At 34.8% G+C, this 20,576-nt stretch overlaps 1 protein-coding gene across 6 annotated transcripts in view; it reads right to left on the bottom strand.

The window, feature by feature from the left end:
* Positions 1 to 498: 498 nt before the first annotated feature.
* LOC145283070 (uncharacterized) overlaps positions 499 to 20,576 on the bottom strand; it is a 202,454-nt gene continuing 182,376 nt past the window's right edge. For all 6 annotated transcript variants that reach the window (XM_080132268.1, XM_080132273.1, XM_080132417.1 and 3 more), the window contains exons 3-5: positions 15,388 to 15,540; positions 8,441 to 8,622; positions 499 to 1,270 (exon numbers count right to left, since the gene is read on the bottom strand). In XM_080132268.1, the coding sequence (XP_079988394.1) occupies positions 686 to 1,270; positions 8,441 to 8,622; positions 15,388 to 15,540 (920 nt within the window). In that variant the 3' untranslated portion in view covers positions 499 to 685. The remainder of the gene's footprint in view (positions 1,271 to 8,440; positions 8,623 to 15,387; positions 15,541 to 20,576) is intronic.

Genomic DNA, 20,576 nt, shown 5'->3' with positions numbered 1-20,576 from the left:
TGGACATCTCAAAGACATTCACAGGGCGCATTCACATAGAATTTAATTGGCTGCAGCTGAGCTTCATGAAAAAAAAAAAATGCTCAACTCCAAAAGTAGTTAATCACACCAAGTACTTTGAGATTATCAATTATCTCCCTTGTTTTGTTCCGTTTCCTTTTTTTCCGTTTGCTTTCATTTTATTTTTAAATCAATCTTTTTTTTATTTTATCTCTCCAAAAATGACATTTTCCTTTTTTTCATATTGTTTATCTTTTTGACTCGTTTCACATTCACTGTATCTCGCATAAACACATAAACTTGTCAACCACTTTAACTTTCATACAATATCTGGCTGCATTACATATACACACACACATATATATATATATATATATATATATATATATATATATATATATATATATATATATATATATACACACACACACATATATATATACACACACATATATATACACACACACACACACACATATATATATATATATACTAGTCTTTTATTTCTTTTTTGTAGGATACTTATTTTTTTTAATCAATGAAACTTTTTTATTGGAACAAGAGCATCATCATCATCAGCAGCAGCAGTAGTTTTTGTTTTACCTTTCCCTTTTTTATTTTTTTCGCTCAGTCTCCGACCCCAACCCTTCCCCATACCCCCCACTTAACTAGACAAAATCCACGATCATACATTTTTATCCGATGGAAAACTGTACACATTTCCGCCTGCACCTCTTGCAGACGACACTAGAGAGTAATTACCAAGTCCATCAAATTTCTGAAAGTTCTGACTGGCGGGATTACTAATATTTGTTTGCAGAGTTGACGAACACGAAGTCCGCGTGTGAGATTTGGACTTGGGAGGTGAATACCGATTACCTTCCATATAGCTGTAACTATTAATTGTCGGATGTCCGTTAGAGTCTCTGATTAATTTTACTGCTGTAAGAGAAGTTTGTTTATGTGTCGAGAATCCCAGAAAGCCGCTGTTGGATGGGGGTGGTGCATGGCACAAGGACAAAGGGCTCTCCCCATTGCGGATGGTTCTGTTTGGAGGAGGACAGAATGGTTGGCTGTCAGCTTTTTGAGAACGTTCAGAATTCTGCAACACTCTCTGACTCGTTAAATAACCCTCCTCTCCGTCCTCAGATATTTGAATTCTTGGTGGAAGACCCAATTCCATGTCTTTCATTATAGATTTTTGACGGGTTTGATTTTCTTTGAACAGTGCAATTGCCCTTTGCTCCTTAGTCAGAATACCAGGCAAATCCTGAAAGAAATAAGCAAAAATGTAAGAGATAAAAATGTAAAAAAAGTTTTCACAAAACACTAAATTCTAGTAATATATTTGGTATAAAAAAGTTTTGGCACTTTCTGCAGAAAATGGTCCGCTTTTCTGTAGATGCAGCTTCAGCATATTTCAGCAGCTTGTCTAAACCATGGGAATATGCTGTGTACTGATGAAATATTAAAATGTGAGAAAAAAAAAAAAAAAAGAGAAAGAAAGCATCAAGATAGAAAATATTTATTGTATAATATTAGGTTGGTGCAAGAATGTTTTGTTTTATATAGTTGAACGTCAAAAAACATTATTTTTGCACCAACCTAATAATTGTTTTGAAGATAATTGAAATAAAATAATAAAAAAAAACAATTTATGGTAAGTTCCATAACTAATTTTTTTTTTTGTAAAATGAGTAGCAACTAATGATTTTTGTTTTTTGGGTTTTTTTTTTCTTGAACGTTACTGTTTTAAGGGCTATTATTTTTTATGACAAAATGTTTTATTTTTGTCTACTTCAAGAGGGTTTTTTTTCTGTTAAGGTTAGGGGCTAGGCTAGTTTATTTTGTTTTTAAAGAATTTTAGTTATCTGCTGAGGATTCCTAAGGATGCACACTCTGCAAAGGTCACATATGATTTCTTTCCAATTGATCATGATGTATTCTGAACTGATGACACATTCTTATAAATTTTGAACAGTTGCATGTCACATGACTACATGTATATAATTTTGACTAGTTTTCCAATTTCAAGATACAACTTCGAAAAAAAAAAATCCCATGCTGCAAGGACATTCACTGCCTACATTGTTGAATCTGTCACTCCCAACACTTAAAATAAAAAAAAGTGCATTTTCTCAAATTGCTTCTGATTATTTTCCATTCCTGGCAAAATGAAAACTTTTTTCCAGCGAATGTAGCATAATCTGCAAACCCACAAGATTTACCATGACAGCTTTAATAACATTATTTTTTTAAATTTATTAACTGTCATCGGCTGCATTGGCTAAGCATTTCATCATGTCCTGGCAGTTTACATAAGTTGCCAGAATATGCAGAGGCATCATTCACAAAAAAAAAAAAAAAAAAAAAACCTAGATCATTCTCTGCATAAATGTATCAAAATGGCAATTACCTTTGAATCAGAGTTGGAGCAAAATTAGCCTTTTTAGGAAGCTCAATACCTCTGAAAACACAGGCATCTTTCATAATCACTTTTTAAATGTTTTTCTTTTTTGTTTCGAAAATGCATTAACAAAATGGTTGATGTATTTTGCTTGAAGTTCAGGCAACTACAAACATAGCCAAAAACTTTTGTACACCCTATACTAAAACTAGCAAAGAACTGACCATAACCTTTGATCTTGGCCTTGAAAAATAGTGTGCACCATCCCTAGGTTGGAGACCATCATGTCAGGTTTGGTCATGATGGGTCTAGTGGTGTGGGCTGTAAGAGAGTAAAGATACATAGACTATGACCTTGATCTTTGACCTTGGAAAATAGTGTGTACCATCCCTAGGTGGGGGACCATCATCATGTCAAGTTTGGTCATGAGTGATCGACTGGCATGGGCTGTAGGAGAGTTGTACGCACACACACGAATGCTACTACTTTATGTATATCGATTGAAAGATAGCTCTTGTGCACTATTATATATAAATACTGTAAATCAGCAGTAACTTCTACAAAGAAAAAAATGTGTAAAAATTAAAATATACTCCACTCAAATTTTGCAAAATTTTTAAAATATAAATTCAAAAACAAAGTATACACAATAGTAGATTTGATTTTATGGTTTTATTATACAGTATATCAACCCTTTTCAAGTTATTTAATCCAGTAATTTTGGAAGTTTTTATGTTTCAAATTCTTTTTTTTTATCTTCAAATATTTATTCATCGAGGTCGCTTTTTAAAGAAGTCAGTGTCTTTAAAAACAAATGCATCTTAATCTTTCGTAATCACTTTTTAAATCTTTCTTTTCATTTGGAAACTACATAAAAAAACAATGGTTGATGATTGTAGTTTGCTTGAAGGTTTATACTTCATTTCTCATGTCCACTTTTGATTCATTTATCTTCAGGCAGGGTATAAGTCTGGTTTGTTCATATCTGCAGAGTTTGTTGAGTGAGCAAAAAAAAAAAAAAAAATGGGCGAAACAAATTTTATACATTTTATTGCACTAAAAGCTATATTAAACAATTGAACAAGGAAACTTAAATGAGACTAATAACACAGAACAAGACATTTACTTTAATAAATGTTTAGTATGGAATCGCATGCACTGTTGATTTTTTTAAAAGATCAGTCCTTTTATTTTCTCAACCAAAGTGGAACACTGCAAAGAGGAGGTGCTATTTTATTCGCTTTACACAGCTTCCCACAGTTTGTCATTATTTGAAAAAGTTCTTCCAGCCAATGCACAAGATATTATGGACCAAATATTCTCAATTGGGTTTAAATCAGGGCTTTGGCTTGGCCAAAATATCACATTAATTGAATTATCAGAAAACCATTTTCTTGTAACTTTAGCAGTGTGTGCAGGGGCATTATCATGTTGAAAAATAATGTTCTGGGATATTCCCAGCTTCTGGATACTTGGTAAGAGTCCTATTTCTAATATTCAAATGTATTCCTTTGCATTGATTGACTTCTTATAGCTAATATGTTCCCCAACTCCTGCTGCAGTAAAAGTTCCCCATACCATTATCCCTCCATTCCTGTATTTAACTGTTGTTTTTATGCAACTTAGCGAAAATCTTTCTGCAGTTCTTCGATTGCACCGTTCGGGAGCATCGGGAACATCAGACAAAATCTTTATTCATCTAATCAGGAAACATTCCTGAACCAGTCTGTATCTTTCTTGCCATAACACGAGAAAAATCTCTTTCTATCACTGATGTTCCTCTTAGATAAAAATGGCTTCTATGCACACCTTTTAGAAGAAAATCCCATTTCTTTCATTCATCTAGAAAGAGAATTTCCAGCCCCTGTTTGGAATTCTTTGCTATGGTCAACATAAGTTTTCTTTCAATCCTTCAAAACAGTTAATTTAAGCCTGTGATCATCCTTCAAAGTGGATGCTCTAGGGCAACCAGATCCAGATTTCCCTTTTACCAAGCATTCGACTTTGAACCTTCGACCAATTCACTTCACTACAGAAAGAGATGTTTTCACATTTTCTTTTCTTAAATATAAAAAATCTGCTTGTAAATCATTTTGGACTGCCTTAACCCTGCAATTCGGTTTTTTATATCCTCACCAACATGCAGTCTTACCATTTTTAGGATTCATTTTTCCACATATTATTATATGCTATAATGATCTGCAAAATAGAAATTTCCAGTTAAAATTAACAAAAATTCATAGAAAAATATTGAAAAATTGATTCCTTCCTTCTTTCATGCTTGGCCCGTTTTTTTTTGCTCAAGAGTGTATATGTAGATATTAGCAAGGGGGTGGTGGTCATATAAACTTAATACATAATAATTTATGTAGATTTGGTATTTATTATTAAAGAGCCAATTCTCTATTGCATATTATATTGTACCTAATATACAGTAGTGATTTCAAAGGTTAAAAAAAAGTAACTTGGGTGCCATCAGCTGGAATTGAAAATATTTAGTGCTCCAGCTACATCCTCTACTGTTTGAGCTATCGACAGATAAGGAAACTTTAAAATTAAACTTGAAGAAATAATCTGAACTTGGGCATGCGAAGAAAGTAAAAAAATGTCAGCAAGTTAAAATGAACATTTTTCATTTTAACTGTACATATTATTCATCCATTCAAAGATTTTATTCATTATAAACTATCCTTGGTATATGATTACTATTTCCTGTTAATTTCAGTGTTATGCGACCAATTGTTTAAGAGTTTACCAGTAAAATATTTACACACAGACAGGCACACATACATCTACTTTGTGTGTATGTGTGTTTCAACGCTATAACAATGCAGTTTGTTAGAAAAACACTTGGTGTGTGACAAGGTAAACAGAATAAATGACAATATTGAAGGATTTCAATAATTTTTGATGAACAATTTATTTACCAATGTAATGTGCCAAGCTATGCTGGTATTGGTCTTTGAATTTCTGAGGTGAACCTCATCTTCAGGAACAAAATAAAAGCGAATATTTAAAACAAATATTTGAGACCAATGCAATTAGAAAATATGCCATTTTTGTTTATAGAAATATAATATGGCAGTAGAGTTTAGTTTCTGTAGAGTCAAAGAAAATGAAGGGAGGAAGCGCCCACGTGTCTGCGCGTCATGCCTTACCTTGGAACGCTCCTACGGTGTGCGTACGTGCATGGCCGAAACATGAAAGAAATTCTGCTGCACTTTGATCCTGACCAAAAGGCCAAGAGTAGCGCCTAGCGGTGAACCCATGGAAAAAGAAAGGGAAAAAAGGCAGCTGTAAACGACGAAAGGAAGAGAAAGAAAGACAGAGAAAAAAGATAAGATCATAACTTATGGTGGGAGAACGTGATGACGTTAAATTGGCCATGACAGCCCGTGGGTGGCGAGGATACCAATGAAATTCCGATGTACAAAGCAAACAGTGTTGACCAACAGCTGGGCGATAAGTGACCCTATTGAAAAGATACGTGGCCTTTGTGGAATCGGATTCAGCTGTTTTTATGTCCTCTCAAAAATAATTAAGTTGGGCATCTCTGTTTTTACGACCTGTCAAGTTCCATTAGAGAACACCCGAATGCCAACAGAGAAAGAAAGACAGCTCCTTTTTTGGGTATAGGCCGCTTGGCGAAGATTTGACGGACAGTGATCCCTTAATTCTGATTGGCCAACGACCTGAAACGGGAAGAGACCCAGTCCACGCCCCCACAATATAAGCAGCGAGCCTTGAGAGATTGACGGTCAGAGTTAGAGAGAGAGCTTTGCTTCCTTGGGTCTGACGAACGAAGATTCCCCCCATCGATTGACCCTGTCACGTAGATAATTAAGTTTTCTGTCGGAGAGAGAAGAGAAAACCTCGCAGCTAACAAGTGGCCAGTCCCTAACTGAACAGCTGACTGCGATTGTACCCTGATTGAAATACAAGGAAGTTTGTACAAAAGGAAACGCTTGTTGACTTGGTCCTTTCAATTGTTTTGCATGACAAGTCTGTTTCAGGAAATCGGCCGTTGACATTCTCGCCGAGGAAACACCAGAACCGTCAACCGGGGTCATTCCACCACTGGACGACGCGCGGGTGACGTAAGTGTCACAATTCTAAAATGGCGCCGTCCTCATCTTGTAGATTGTGCAATCATCACTGGGCCCCACGTAACCGTTCTTTGGCTGCTGATTGGCCGAGGACGAACGCCGGAAGGATAAAGGGAGTGTGTTTGGAACATGGGGGTGTCTTTTCTAGGATCGACGTCAGTGTGATCGTATCGGTGAACTGCTGCAGCTTTAAGAGTACCTTAGTGTGTGTGTGATTTTTTGGGACTTGCTCGTCTGCTGACTTTACAGGACTTTCTTTTCTGCTGATTCTACAGGACCTGCCCTTCTGCAGAACTTGGAACAAAACTTCAAGCCTCTTCTTTCTTTTCACACGTAGTCGCCTAAAAAGGTAGAATCCGACTTACTTGTGAAACGGCTTTAGTTTCCTAGAAGTATATCCAATGAAACAACATGTGTCTACCAAAAGGTGCTCAATGAGTAAACAGAGCAGGTATATTAAATTTATTTATACAAACGTTGATGGCTACATATGTGCATACATGTTTCTGTAATCACCCATTATTCGGGAGATTACGTCTTTAGGCTACGAATAATCTTCGAAAACTGTTTTCAAAGATTATTCGTGGCCTGAAGACGTAATCTCCCCAGCACGGGGGATTACAGAAACATGTATGCACATATGTAGCCATCAACGTTTGTATAAATAAATTTAATAAAAATAATAAGTACTTATTTGTACGATATCAACTACAGTAGTATACTTAACTCATTCTTATCGCCGAACAGCCAAGCTGGAATATTTTAAATACACATTGTCTTTTTTTTCTTCATTTTGAAAATGGAAGATACACATGAAACAGACATTATTATCATAGAATTCATGTTAGCATCCGTTTTATTGTTGACATGTGTCAGACCACAGCAAGAAACGGACTTCCAAACTACCTTACGTCAGCCCATCGTAATAACCAAAATAACAGTCTGTATAATGCCAACACCTCCCCCAAAATGTTCATTTATTTTTATTTTAGGAAAAAAAAAGTTTTGTGATCCAGTGAAAATCCAGCAGAATTCTTGCATATTAATAAGCCATTATAAGAAAATTATTCAATGATTATATAGTATTGGGCACATATAGAAATCGCATTCCAAATATAGGAAAAAAATCAAGTAAAAATTGAATTAAAAATAACAGTTTTCGCATTTTTTCGACCCACCATTCATTATTACTTGTTTAAATGACAGACTGATTTATCTCCCTTTGTTTTACACAATTTCTGCTCTTAGTAATGGTGGATCAAGAAAATACGATAAAACTGGATTTTACTTTTAAATAAAATTCTACTTTGTAATTTCAAAAAGAATTTGGTGACGATATCTATTTTTACTCAACATGCAAGTGTATCAAATTTTTCTTGTTAATTTATTTGGAACTGTTGGCACATCTGGGCAGATGCTGCTAGAAAAGAGTTCAAAATACACTTCGTAGCCTTGGCAAGTGCTCGTCTGAGCTTCAACCTATGCCCCCCCCCTCACCAAACTTTTATGAAAAACACTCATCTAGCTGAAACCACTATCAATAATTTCCCCCACTCTTTATCTGTGCCTAAACCTAAACGTTGATTCCATGACAAAGATTCTTAGAACTGCATGCCTGTAGAACTCTTCTGTTTACCTGCTTTCCAGCTGACTACAATTTGGTCGTCTTTAAGTCTAATGTAAACAAATTCTTTTAATCCAATTTACCAAATTTCCACTACTAACGATTACTATGATATTATCCAATTGACTACTGTACACCCAATAACCATTATCCTAAAGTGGCCTCTGTGCCTTGATAAGTGGTGACTTTTATGTAAAAAAAAAAAAAAAAAAAAAAAAAACCCTGCAATTCTCACCCATATAACTGCAATTTTTATGTGTGCCCAATACTATAAGCAGAAAAAAAAAAAAAAAAGATACCTACCTCGGAAAAATTGGTTTGTGAGTTGGGATGTAAATTTTCATGTTCCGGTGTCCGGTTGCGAGACTCATCACTTTGACACATCCATGAAGAAATGCGGCAGTGACAGAGTCCTAAAATGATCACCCCTAATATACACACCACGATTATGACTATCACAATTATTGGCATTATATTCGAGTTGCCTGAAAAAGAACAATACAAATAAGCAGTTAAGTTTACGAAGCGAAAACTAACTTTAAAAACAATGAAATAGAAACAAAAATAAAAAACAAATGAAAGCTTGTATTTATATTAAAACTAGATGTAGCCGTGCCCCACCTGCTACAACCATTTATTCTTTGGTTTTATTCGAAAATTGATAAACTTTGATACGTCTGTCAAGAATTTTTTTTTTTTTTTGCATAATTAAAAATAATTAATCTTTTGATTGTATATTATCTTCATTATTTTTATTATATAAAAGTTTTTTATTTTTTTTTTTTATTTTGACTTATGAGAGGTGGCGATTAACAATACGGACTGATAACCCGAGTGTTCCAAGTTCGAATCCGGTTCATTCCACAAAAATCACTTTTCACTTAGGATGTTGGCAACCTTCACATGGTCCCCTCCTGTAAGTACTCAATGAAGCACAAAGGTCGCTCATTTTAATTGTACTACTCTCGTCTTCAGAGCTCTTCAACTTTTTGAGTTGGAAAAAAAATGTCTTACTTTTGGAACAACTAATTTGGAGAAATTCTTTATACCACCAGAAAAGTCTCCAAGAGGTTTTAAAAAAATTAAAACAAAAAAATAAATTTATTTTGAATTTTTTCAGAAATTTAAAAAACGGTTTGGTGGTTGGTCAACTTTCAGTATAAAATATCCTTTTACAATGCATTTGCAATTCTTCTTTTTGTGAACAGAATGTAGCCATGGGTCATATATCAAGCATTGAATATTTTCAAACATTCAAATTATAATCAGGTAGCAAATATTCATTTATAGATGTATTGTTAAAAAACAAAAAGGTCACTTTGTTAATTTCTATACATTAAATAAATACAGAACTACAATATAAGAAACTTGGGTAGTGACTGGATAATTCTATGTAGTTTCTGTATTGTTGAATATCCCAGAAATTTCACCTGCCATAATTCGAATTTTGATTCAGATATTGCTGGGCCCATAACCTCTTGAGTATAATGTCATTCTTGAAATGTAATTCTAAGCAAAAAAAAAAAAGGAAGAAATCTGGTAAGAGAAATATTACCAGGGAAAAAATTTATCCAGTTATCTAAGAAAGATATCACTGCAAAAGCTGTTCTCACATCTGATTGATTCATTCTTATTGTAACATCACAGGAACAAACAAAGAAAATAAATAAATCAGATTCGTCTTTTCTTTCTGTTTTAACAAAAGGCGTTTATTAGCGTTACTTTCTAAACAATATCTGTTTCTTGTTTTTTCCAAATGTTCATTCGTCTGCCATGAGATTAACAAAACTCTCGCTGCCGCGACACCAGCTTAAAAGTATCTCACTGCCACTGTGGGGCCACACATCCATCTCATGTGGGAGTGTTTTTCTTGCTCTCCTCAACCACAGGCTGGCTGTAGCCGGTCATTTCTCATCTTTGACTTTATATGTCCATCTCAGCACATTTTGCTTCTCTCCAACCAAGTGTTGTCCTTTTTTCTTCTTGTCACGCAAGCCTGCACACACTTCCTAATTTGCATATGTGCTTTTTTGGCTACTGCTACTAATATCTTCGCAAGCCAGCTTTCCTACAGCTCCTGTTGATATTTTCCCCACACACTCATATGCATTCTGTTACATTATCACACATAGTTATAAATAGAATCACCCAAATTTATAGGGTTATATCTTTTCCAATATGCCCAAAGTATTGCAATAAATCTTCATTGGTTTTGGAATTTAATAAGAGATGATCTCTCCTTTTTTCGATGGCACCTTTTTCCATAGAAAAGTTGCCTATCTTTATTTATTTATTTTTTTTTTGTTATAATTCCCATGGAACATGCTAGATGGGTTCTTCCCTGTAAGGTATTCATATTTGTTAGCAAAAATTTGCATTATTGACAAATAAGTTCTTTTCCTTTGCGTGCCAATACAAAAGCTAGGCTTAACAGTGAGACCTTAATATCGACTCCTATTTTTTATAACAACAATGAAAAGATTTATTCACATACTATGAGCAAAGGAGACAGAGTTAATGCACTCTGCAAGATGACTTTTTCTTTTTTTATTGCAATTTCACCCCAAACAAGGCACATTGCCACTTTGCTGTAGGGGGCTACTATTAGAGACATAAGCTACAGGGGTACTATGTGGGGAGTTGGGCAGCAAGATGTTGGTTCACGTTACACTTGAACTTCTGCATGTCAGTACAGTTGAGGAAGCAGGAACTCTGAAGGGAATTCCAAAGTCCAGCGGGTCTGGGGAAGAAAGTACTGGAGTAGAAGGCTCTCTTACATCTAGGGATCTCAATTGTGAAGAGGTGGGATTTTGCTGCTTGTTGGGTTTGTCGGGGGTACTTACGTCGAGGGGGCACAAGTGCTTGCAGTTCGTCAGAGCATTCACCATTGAAATACTTGTAGAAAAGGTAGAAGGATGCTACATTTCGTCGATGGGACAGAGGCTGAAGCTTAGATGACAGTTCAGGACCTTTCAGGTTGGAGACTCTCTTTTGAACCTTGTCTAGGAGTGAAAGACTAGTAGCAGATGCACCAGCCCAAATATGACAACAATACTCCATACATGGGCGAATGGTGGTCTTATAGAGGTACAGGATACTTTCAGACGTTAGTAGCTTTCTAGCACGGTAGAGAGAACCTGCCTTTTTCGCAGCGTTTCTGGCAATGCTCTCAATGTAATTTTTCCAACTCATGTTTCCTGTGAACATTAGGCTGAGGGGTTTAAAGGATGTACTTTCAGATAAAGAGTATTTGGTCATTGCTATTGGTGGTAGAGAAGGTTTCTTGTAGTTATTGAAGGAAACAAGTTTAGTCTTGGCAGCATTGAATGTGACCATCCATTTTTGTCCCCATTCAACTACAGATCGGAGGTCATCCTCTAGTGCTTTTGCCATTTCTCTAGATATGTGTTTATTTATTTTCCTGTCATGTCGGTTATAGAGTGTGGTGTCATCAGCATATATACTCATCTCACAGACAATTTTGTCAGGGAGGTCATTGATGAATATTAGGAATAATAGAGGTCCAAGGATAGACCCCTGAGGTAATCCCGCATTTATATCATATTATTTGGATGTATGATCATCGATGACAACCTGGATTTTTCTCTTATCTAAGGAGGATTTAATTATGTTAAGTATTCTTCCAGTAATATAGTATGATCTGATTTTCCCGAGAAGACCTTCATGCCATACCCTTTCAAAAGCCTTAGATATATCTAGAGCTACTGCTCTACCCTCCCCTGCTTTGTCAAGTGAATGGTATATACGATCAAAGATTACAGTTAGGATGTCTGCTGTGGAACGGGTTTGCCTAAATCCGTATTGTTGGTCGGTCAGAAGTTTAGCATCTGTAAGGTGATGGACTAGAGCTTGGTTAATAATGAACTGACGTAATAGGAAAGTCTATTTATGACTGCTACACCAACATCAAATAGAATTTCCATGAACAGAGTTTCTTTCTGAAAAGTTACTATCTGTAGAACGTTACCATGGGTTTGTTTCTTCCCACCCCAGAGAGTTACAATATGGATCGTTAATGTCAAATACTTGACACAAACTGTCCTAATAAAGGGTATTCCCTTCATTATCAATCCTCTCATAATATTCATCATCAATCAACTGACAATCTAGCCATTTCATTAACTTTTTATTCTAGAATTGCTTTTAACTTGATTAGTGGTGACAATTTATAGTTCGTATTATTAGAATTTTTTGGATTGCTTTTTTTCACCTTGTGTTATTCTCACATTTCAGTCGATGTAACCAATCTTTTTTAGGAGTATCTTATCAGACTCGGGAACTTTTCTGTCAAACACAGGAATCTGTGTAGAATTTTCAACTGAATCCTTTATTTAATCCATGAGAGTAGCATGCTCTTATTCCGTCAGCAATGACTGAGCAATAGTTCTAATTCACAATTGTATTTTAAGTTACCCGCAGTGAGGATTGAACCTTCAATCTTCAGAAGAATAACTTTACAACTGTGCAAGCCTGTTCTAGTCTCACACAAAACACATGTTCACATCTCAAGCCACTTTTCTTGTCATACACATACGCGCACACAAATATACGCGCGCACGTACACATGCGTACATATATTCACGTTCATGTACATACATTCACATTCACATGCATACACACGCTAACATACACACATGTGCGCACACGTACGCACACATGGGCAAGGTCACTTCCCTTTAAAGGAAATCCACACATGCGCAAAAGAATACTGGAAACAACTGCAAAAGCAAGAGATCTGAGCTCTTTCCTTCTTTTCGATTGGACGGTCGACGGACCAACCACTCCCTCTGGGGCGCGCGCCACGTCCCCTGCTACGATTTGTGGGGCAAGAGCTAACAGACACTATGTATACCTTACACGCTTTCTCTCTCCATGGCCTGGATTGACTTTCTCCCTCTCTCTACAACAATAGACTTTCCTTCTCACCAGTTAACAGCGAGAGACGCCCGCCAAACTAAAAACGTGCTGTACCCTTTTCTTTCATTTGTTTCTTCATGAAATAAATTTTAGTTCGTTTATTTCAATAAACGCGTTGTTCGTTTCTTTCTCAATTCAATTCATTTTTCCTATTTTGTACGACTGGGAGATATACATATAATATATCCACCAGTCCAATACGCAACTGAATTTTACAAAGTACGTTATTCCCAACACCACAGATCTTTGCTGAAAAAGGTCGGAGGTTACAATTGACTGAAATGGTGTTTATGTTAGAATTTAAAAAAAAAAAAGAAGATATAGAAATGTAAATAAAATGAAATACAAAAGAACGATTTGTAAAATGCGGATTTAAAAACATGAGAAATGGCATTTACGTTTTTTTTTATTTGTTTTGAGAAGAGTACGTAAAGATGCTGGAAATCTATGCATGCACAGAATTTTTAAAAGTTGAAGTCGAAAACTGGATAGACGGTTTCATCAATCAAGCAAACTGATCTGAATTTTAAAATATACATAGATATCTCCATTTTTGTTTATTTGTTATCATGTTCCCGCCCATTCCATCATGACAATGTTGCATCATTATATTTGTTATATAACAATTTCATTGAAATGTTCTGATGAATTTACTGCTTCCTCAACATAAACGCTCCTGACCAACTCGTCAATCAGAAAAATCTCATCCCTCAAATGATGTAAATAATGATGTCAATCCCAGAAGTATTTTCAAATATTAATGCTGTATAATTAGACCAATTATTAGAATCTATTATCTATACAATATACAATGCTTTAAGCAAACTACACTATCTTTATTGATTATTATACTAATGTTGAATTAATTAACATTTGAGAGGTGACAATGATTAACTGGTTAACAACATGGACTGACAATCTGGGTGTGTCTAGTATGAATCTAGTTTGTTCCACAAAAATACTTTCACCTTTAATCACAGAAAATACATGCGATAATATTCCTTGCTTTGGGATTATATTAAGTCACTTATCTCTTACTACGTTTCTGTCTATCATTCTTCCCTTTCCACTGTATGGCGTCCCCCCCCCCGCTCCCTATTTTATACAATTTCTATCACTGCCGCAATATAAAATGGATGAGACAATATAGAACGAGAGAGGAGGGCAGATATAATGAGAAGAAAGCAAGTAATTTGGAATTTTGTAACTTTTTTATACTTAACTAAATTTACTACCTCTTTTTTTTTTTTTTTTTTTTAATTGAAATCAACAGGTGAGCTAAGAGGTCACATTTTTAAAAGATGATCCTAGAAATGTAAACGACCATTACTACTTTGATTTACTGGGATAATTATTTAGATGTTATGAAAACATTTATATTTGCAAATAAAATATGCACCATGTTTGGAAAAGCAATCGCATAACTTCAGGATTATGTTCTATATTTCAAAGGAGGAGCATCTTTCGGTGTGTGTGGGAGGGGGTTGCTTTTGTAATAGAACTCCATTACTAATTTCTTTTGAGGCTCATTTTTTTCTGCATGGGTGTGATTTGTGCTGATTATATTTACTTAGCTGTATTTGGTTCGTTTTCTTAAATAAGGGCCAACATTTAAAGAATGCTGACCAAGTCCACCATGTTGTCAACCAAAGAAAATATATCATGATGTTCACATTTTTCTTCTATAACCCACTACTTTTAGGTATACTGCCATTTTTTTATGATTTGTTATTGTATGTGGCAACACCAGACCCAAGTTTATTTTTACCAATGATTCTGTCACAGATATTGTTTAATCCTCCTCCATATGTAGAAATGACACTGCATTATTACACACATTGTTGTACATATTAAATGCTTACAATAAAAATGTATTTAAGTCAGAATTATGTTTTCTGTGATAGAAGGGTTTAAATTTTAACATGAAATATGCATAAAATATGTTAGAACTACGATAGTCATGGCTGATAGAGCAAGAGATGCTAACCACAAGGATGAAATGAAAGGTTCTGTTCAAAATTCTGCACAGATTCCCAAGTTTGACAAGATACACTTAAAGGTCGACTACTATATTGGGTGAAATGCTGCGAGAATAAAACTCAAGATGGAAAACATAATTCTGACTATTGTTCTCATATTGGATTTTTTAAATAACAAATTTGGGTAAAATTATATACAGATTCCAGAGTTTGACAAGATGTGCAGTTCAGAAGTTATATCACCTGAAACATTATGAGAATAACATCAAATATGAGAACAGTAGTTTGAATAAAGTTTAAGTATAAGACAAAGATTGTTTGTGGCAGACTTACTCCTCAAAGGCTGTTCTGTAGGTGCAGGACTAGTGTCTCCTCTTTCATTGCAGTTTTGTTCATCTGACTGATCGACGCAATCAGACTTGCCATTACAGACTAGCAACTTGTCCGACAGACAACTGGAATCATCACAGTAGAATGTGCACGCATCTAAGAAAAAAACAAAAAGGTCAACATTAATGCAAAACAAATAAGTGGAAATGAAAGAGGACCAAATGTATCTTCAGCACACCAATTATGCAAGCAAATGAAAGGGATGAGTTTAGAATAACACTGTATCTATTGGCTGGCATGCCTTTCTAAATATAGTGCGACTCAATCACCTTGTGATTGCATTACGATAAAACAACACAAGATGAGTACTTGATGTAAATCAGTTAAGCTTTGTATGTGCGTGCGTGTTGTATTGTCACAGTGTAGAACTGCTGCTAGCTGTCTGGTCGCATCAGTTCCAGGCAATTTTCTTCTCAGCCCGATCTATTTCCGTCCAACTTTGACTTCAATCTCTCTTAAAAGGATCTTCAAACTGCTAACTCTCCCAAACTGGACACTTTTCTCAAATGTCACAAATTCAGGACTGTCCATATACTGTTCCTGTCACAATACTCATAGCCACTCCTAAAACTGACCATAAATCAACTCTAAACATATTGCCCACAATCCTATTTTAGTTCTCTCCGTGAGCCTTGGTGAACAACTTCCTATACCATTTGTTCTGCTGATAAACTTTCCCCCCCTCTTTTTTTGTTATATTTTTGGGTCCAAGTCCAAGTTCAACCTAAATATTAAAAGAAAATACAGAAAAATATTTATGATGTACGTACTTGTCATGGAACGAAAATATATAAAAAAAATCATGTAATTTTATTCTTAACCGTCTTAAAAAACAAGGGCAGATAAGTTCACAATAATTCAAACTTGCAAGATCAGTCTTGTAATGCTAATGATTTCACATTAATCACTTTAAATCATTTTAAAATGTTTTTCTTTATAAAAATAAAACTACTTGATGAATTTGCATGATTTTTGGAATATGATATTTTTGTTCTGTGAAGGGCGCATTCGAACATTTTTCTGTAGTTTTGTTTTTTAATTAGGTTAAATTCTGGATAAAGACCTATTTTTTTGTTATTTTCTAACACCTGCAAACTTCTGGCAACATCACAACAGAAAAGAATTTGTTTATTAAAAATTTTTGGAAGTTGGGGGAGGACGGGATGCAATGTACAATACTTGTATTAAAATATCTCATTTCTTCAGAGTAAATATTTATTTTCAATAAAAATACAATTCATTTAAAAAAAAATTGGGGGCCAAGGCCAAAAAGGCAAGAGGATGGTCATTAACTTATGTTCCTACATTCCTTCTTCTCTCACCAAAATACCACATACTATACATACTTCTTCAAACACCATAAGAATGGCTAACCTACATAAAAACCATATCTGGAAATGCAATGAGGGGGAGGAATAAAAATTTTATATACAAAATAAACATAAAATATACAATAAAAAATGTTAGTAAAAAACAAACAAAAAAAAACTAAACTGTGGCAGATACATTGATTTGCCAGTCGAAAAGATGATGCAGGCTCAAAAGCTTTTTTAACCTTGCATCTTTTATGAAAATTTCCAAAGGTGACATGCAGCACTGGCAAATCAAGTGATCTGTTACCTAATTGGTCACGAGACGAGGAATTCAAAACACTAAAATTCGGGCTTAAAAAAAATGGGGAGGTACAAACAAAAAATGTTAATATTATTCACACATTTTGTTTTGAAAGTTTTGTGATGACAATTTTTAATTTGTATCACTTGAAATATTCACGCTAACTATTCTCATCTTGGTTATTTATTTTTTTTTTTTTCACATTTCGACTGATGTAACCTAACTATGATTAAGCAGAAATGTCAATTGTAATTACTGCTTAAAATAAGGATTGAACCTTCAATCTCTAGGAGAACTTCACTTAGGATATTGATTAGCAATCAGTTCTGAGGGGACAGTCCTTTGGAGATTTAAAGTTCAATCCTTGCTACAAGCGAGAATAACTAACAAAAGCATTAATTAGTACATCTACCTGATGAAATAAGAATAATTGCTCCTATGGATTAAATAAGGGATTCAGTTCAAGTCAGATGAGAGTTTCAAACTTCAACAAGATGCAAGATTCCCAAGTTAAAAAAAAAAAGTTGGGATTACATCAGCTTAAATCTAAGGGGGAGGGGGAGAGAATGGGAATCCAAATGATACAAATCGGTTTTATATTTGTGAACTTTTGACATGAGGATTAATTTGTATTATCCAGATTATTGTTCTCATCTTGAGTACCATTTGCACATTTTGACTGATGTAATCTCTGAACTTCAGGTGTATCTTGTCAAAGTTGGGAATTTCTCTGTCACTTGAAATCCTGTGCAGATTCCAACAATTTGACAAAATACATTTGAAGAAGATCCAAGGTTACATTGAAATGTTGTGCAAATAACACTCAAGATGAGAACAGTAGTCCAAAAAATAGAAATAATACAAACAGTTATTAGTTACATCACTCCTATTCACTATCTAAGTTTCCTTTGGCAAGAGGTTTGATGCTATTTCGCTGTCCTTATGCTAAATCTCCAGCGATCATGATCATGAGAATTGGTTGTTCATTTACCACTGTTTACGGTCAAGCATGATGGTTTCTTTCCAAGTCTTCTTCAGAGACCCAGGTTTTTTATTTGCCGTCTAGTCTTGGCTTTCCACAAGTGCTAATATATCACTTGTTTCTTTCAATATACCTGAACAAGTGACAACGGTTGGTGCTTATTAGGGCATCAAGTTTTGAAATGGCCAATTTCTGAAGTTTGACCTAATGTTCTGCATCTGGTCTCGTTTTATGTTGTCTACCTAACCAATGCTCTGCCATTTCTTTTTTTTGTCAGCTGACTCCTTAAAACTTTTTATATGCTGTCTAAATGATAATATTAACGAGTTAAGAACGGGGGTCGGCTGTCTATTTAATTTGCCCGACTTTGTAAAGCTAAATATTCCACATTTTTGTATCGCCACGTGAGGATTCGGCTTTTTCGTATAAAAGCAGAACTAATTTGAGGTTGGCGGTATTGTTCCGGTCACGATCGCCGGGAACGTCCAAAAACAATCAACTTTGATCAATGCGGAGTTTCTCCTTATATCAGACAATTGCTATTCAATTTGGACAATCTCCTTTTTATGGGGAGCTGGTTTTCTCCCACAACATTTTGGGGAAACAAACAAAAAAAAAAAAAAAAACTGTCCCGCAGGAAAAAAAAAAAAAACTGCCTGCAGTGAAAGTTGACCTCATTAAGTCATTAAGTACGGGCACCTGCCAATTCTTAATACTTAAATTAATTCAAACATGTTTCCATTACTATTTCTTGGTGGCCAATCGGTTAATGTCACACGTTTTTTTTCACACTTTATTTTCCAACTTTGCCTCAAGGCTTCGGATTCGATCCTTCCCACTTAACCCCCCCCCTCCCGACACAAACACAACGATTTTTTATTATTCTTTTGTTTTGATATACCCAAAACCACACGCACCTCAAAACACCCGGGCAACGTCGGGTACCCGCGCTAGTCTATAATATAAATCTCACCTGTCTGTTTAAATGTATATATGTATGTACGTTTGTATGTCTGCCTAAAACTTTTGACAGACACAACGGATTTTCACGTGACTAATATCATTTTGAAGCTCGACCCTTCGGATGACAAATATTGAAAAATTAGCTAAAAACATTAATTCCTTCATCCTCAACTGGTCACTTTTCTACAGGGAGGAGTCGCTTTTCTCGCTGATATTTTTGACTTCCAGTTTGGCGATGGATGTTACGTTTTTTGTTTTTTTTCATGTTCCTTTCCTCCTTCGCAGTACGGGTTCGAGCCTGCCTATTTTTTTCTGTTTTTTTTTTTTTCTTTTGTTTGCTCAACACCGCCTCCGGGCACCATGGGTAGTGCAGTATAACGGCTGAACTATATTGCATTGTTCATGATCTTCCCTTTTACATAATGTGCATGGTATTGACCAACAATCCTTAACAGAATGGAATTCTGGGCCACTAACAGTCACCTTTGTTTTTCCATTGTTGACTCTCATACCTTTTGCTTCCATGCTTTTCTCCCATACTTTCCATCTTTTTCATTGTCTCGACATAAACGGGTCATAAGCATACAGTAGTTCCCATGGCCTGTTCGGGAACTCATTGGTGAGAGCCTCAAGGACAACAAGGAAGGGCATTTGTGTTATTTTTGACAATATTTTGTTTTCACTTTTGAAGAACTCCTTTGAGAACAGGGGGAGACAAATCAAGAAAACCCTATCTGAAAATGTCAAAGTTTCACCTAATTTTAAGTAAAAAAAAAAAAAAAAAAAAAACAAATGTATACAATAAAACCAAAATAAAGCAGTAATTATCTAAACATTTATTATAATATTATAATATTTATTAATTATAATTATTAGATAAAAATAAAATGAAGCAAATTCTAATAAAATAAAGCAATTACTAAGAACTTGTAGATGTTGCAGAAAGTGCTCAATACACAATTCAAATCATTCTCCTATCACAAATTGTGTTATTGGAAATGAAACACCGTTTTCTGAAAACTCATATGGTAATAGCATATGCCATAAAAAAGATGTCAGCGCCAAATGAGCCTGAACATAAAAAACTCTTTCTTAACAGAAAAAATTCTTCCTGAATATTTCCATTCGAATCCATTTCTTTTGCTTGTTACATAATATATTTCTTGTCCGCAAACACGTCTTGAGAAATAAACTACAGACTAAAACGCTGTAGTAATTTTTTTCTGATCCAAAGTTAAAAAAAAAAAAAAAAAAAAAAAAGGCACTGTATATTCAATTTATTCATAGCCATTTTTGGAGAAATCTTTTGAAAAAGTTTGACGTCTTGAAAGGAGTTCTTAAAAAATGAAAATAAAAATTGTCCAAAATAACAATCTTTCATGTAATTCAACATTTACACTGGCCTCATCGCTGTAAATTTCATCTACACATACCATGTTTTAGGAGTTTTTGTAATTGCATTGATTCAGTTGAGAAAAAAGTTCTTGCGGAATGTTAAATTTGCATTTCGAATGATGTATTTTCAAATAAGTTTTCATTATAATACCTTTACTGTATATATCATTTTAAGAGC

This window comes from Euprymna scolopes, chromosome 1, assembly GCF_053919585.1.
Source record: "Euprymna scolopes isolate OS-2025 chromosome 1, ASM5391958v1, whole genome shotgun sequence".
Lineage (NCBI taxonomy): Eukaryota > Metazoa > Mollusca > Cephalopoda > Sepiida > Sepiolidae > Euprymna > Euprymna scolopes.
Note: the sequence above shows the minus strand (reverse complement) of the source record. Positions and strands in the feature narration are given on the sequence as shown.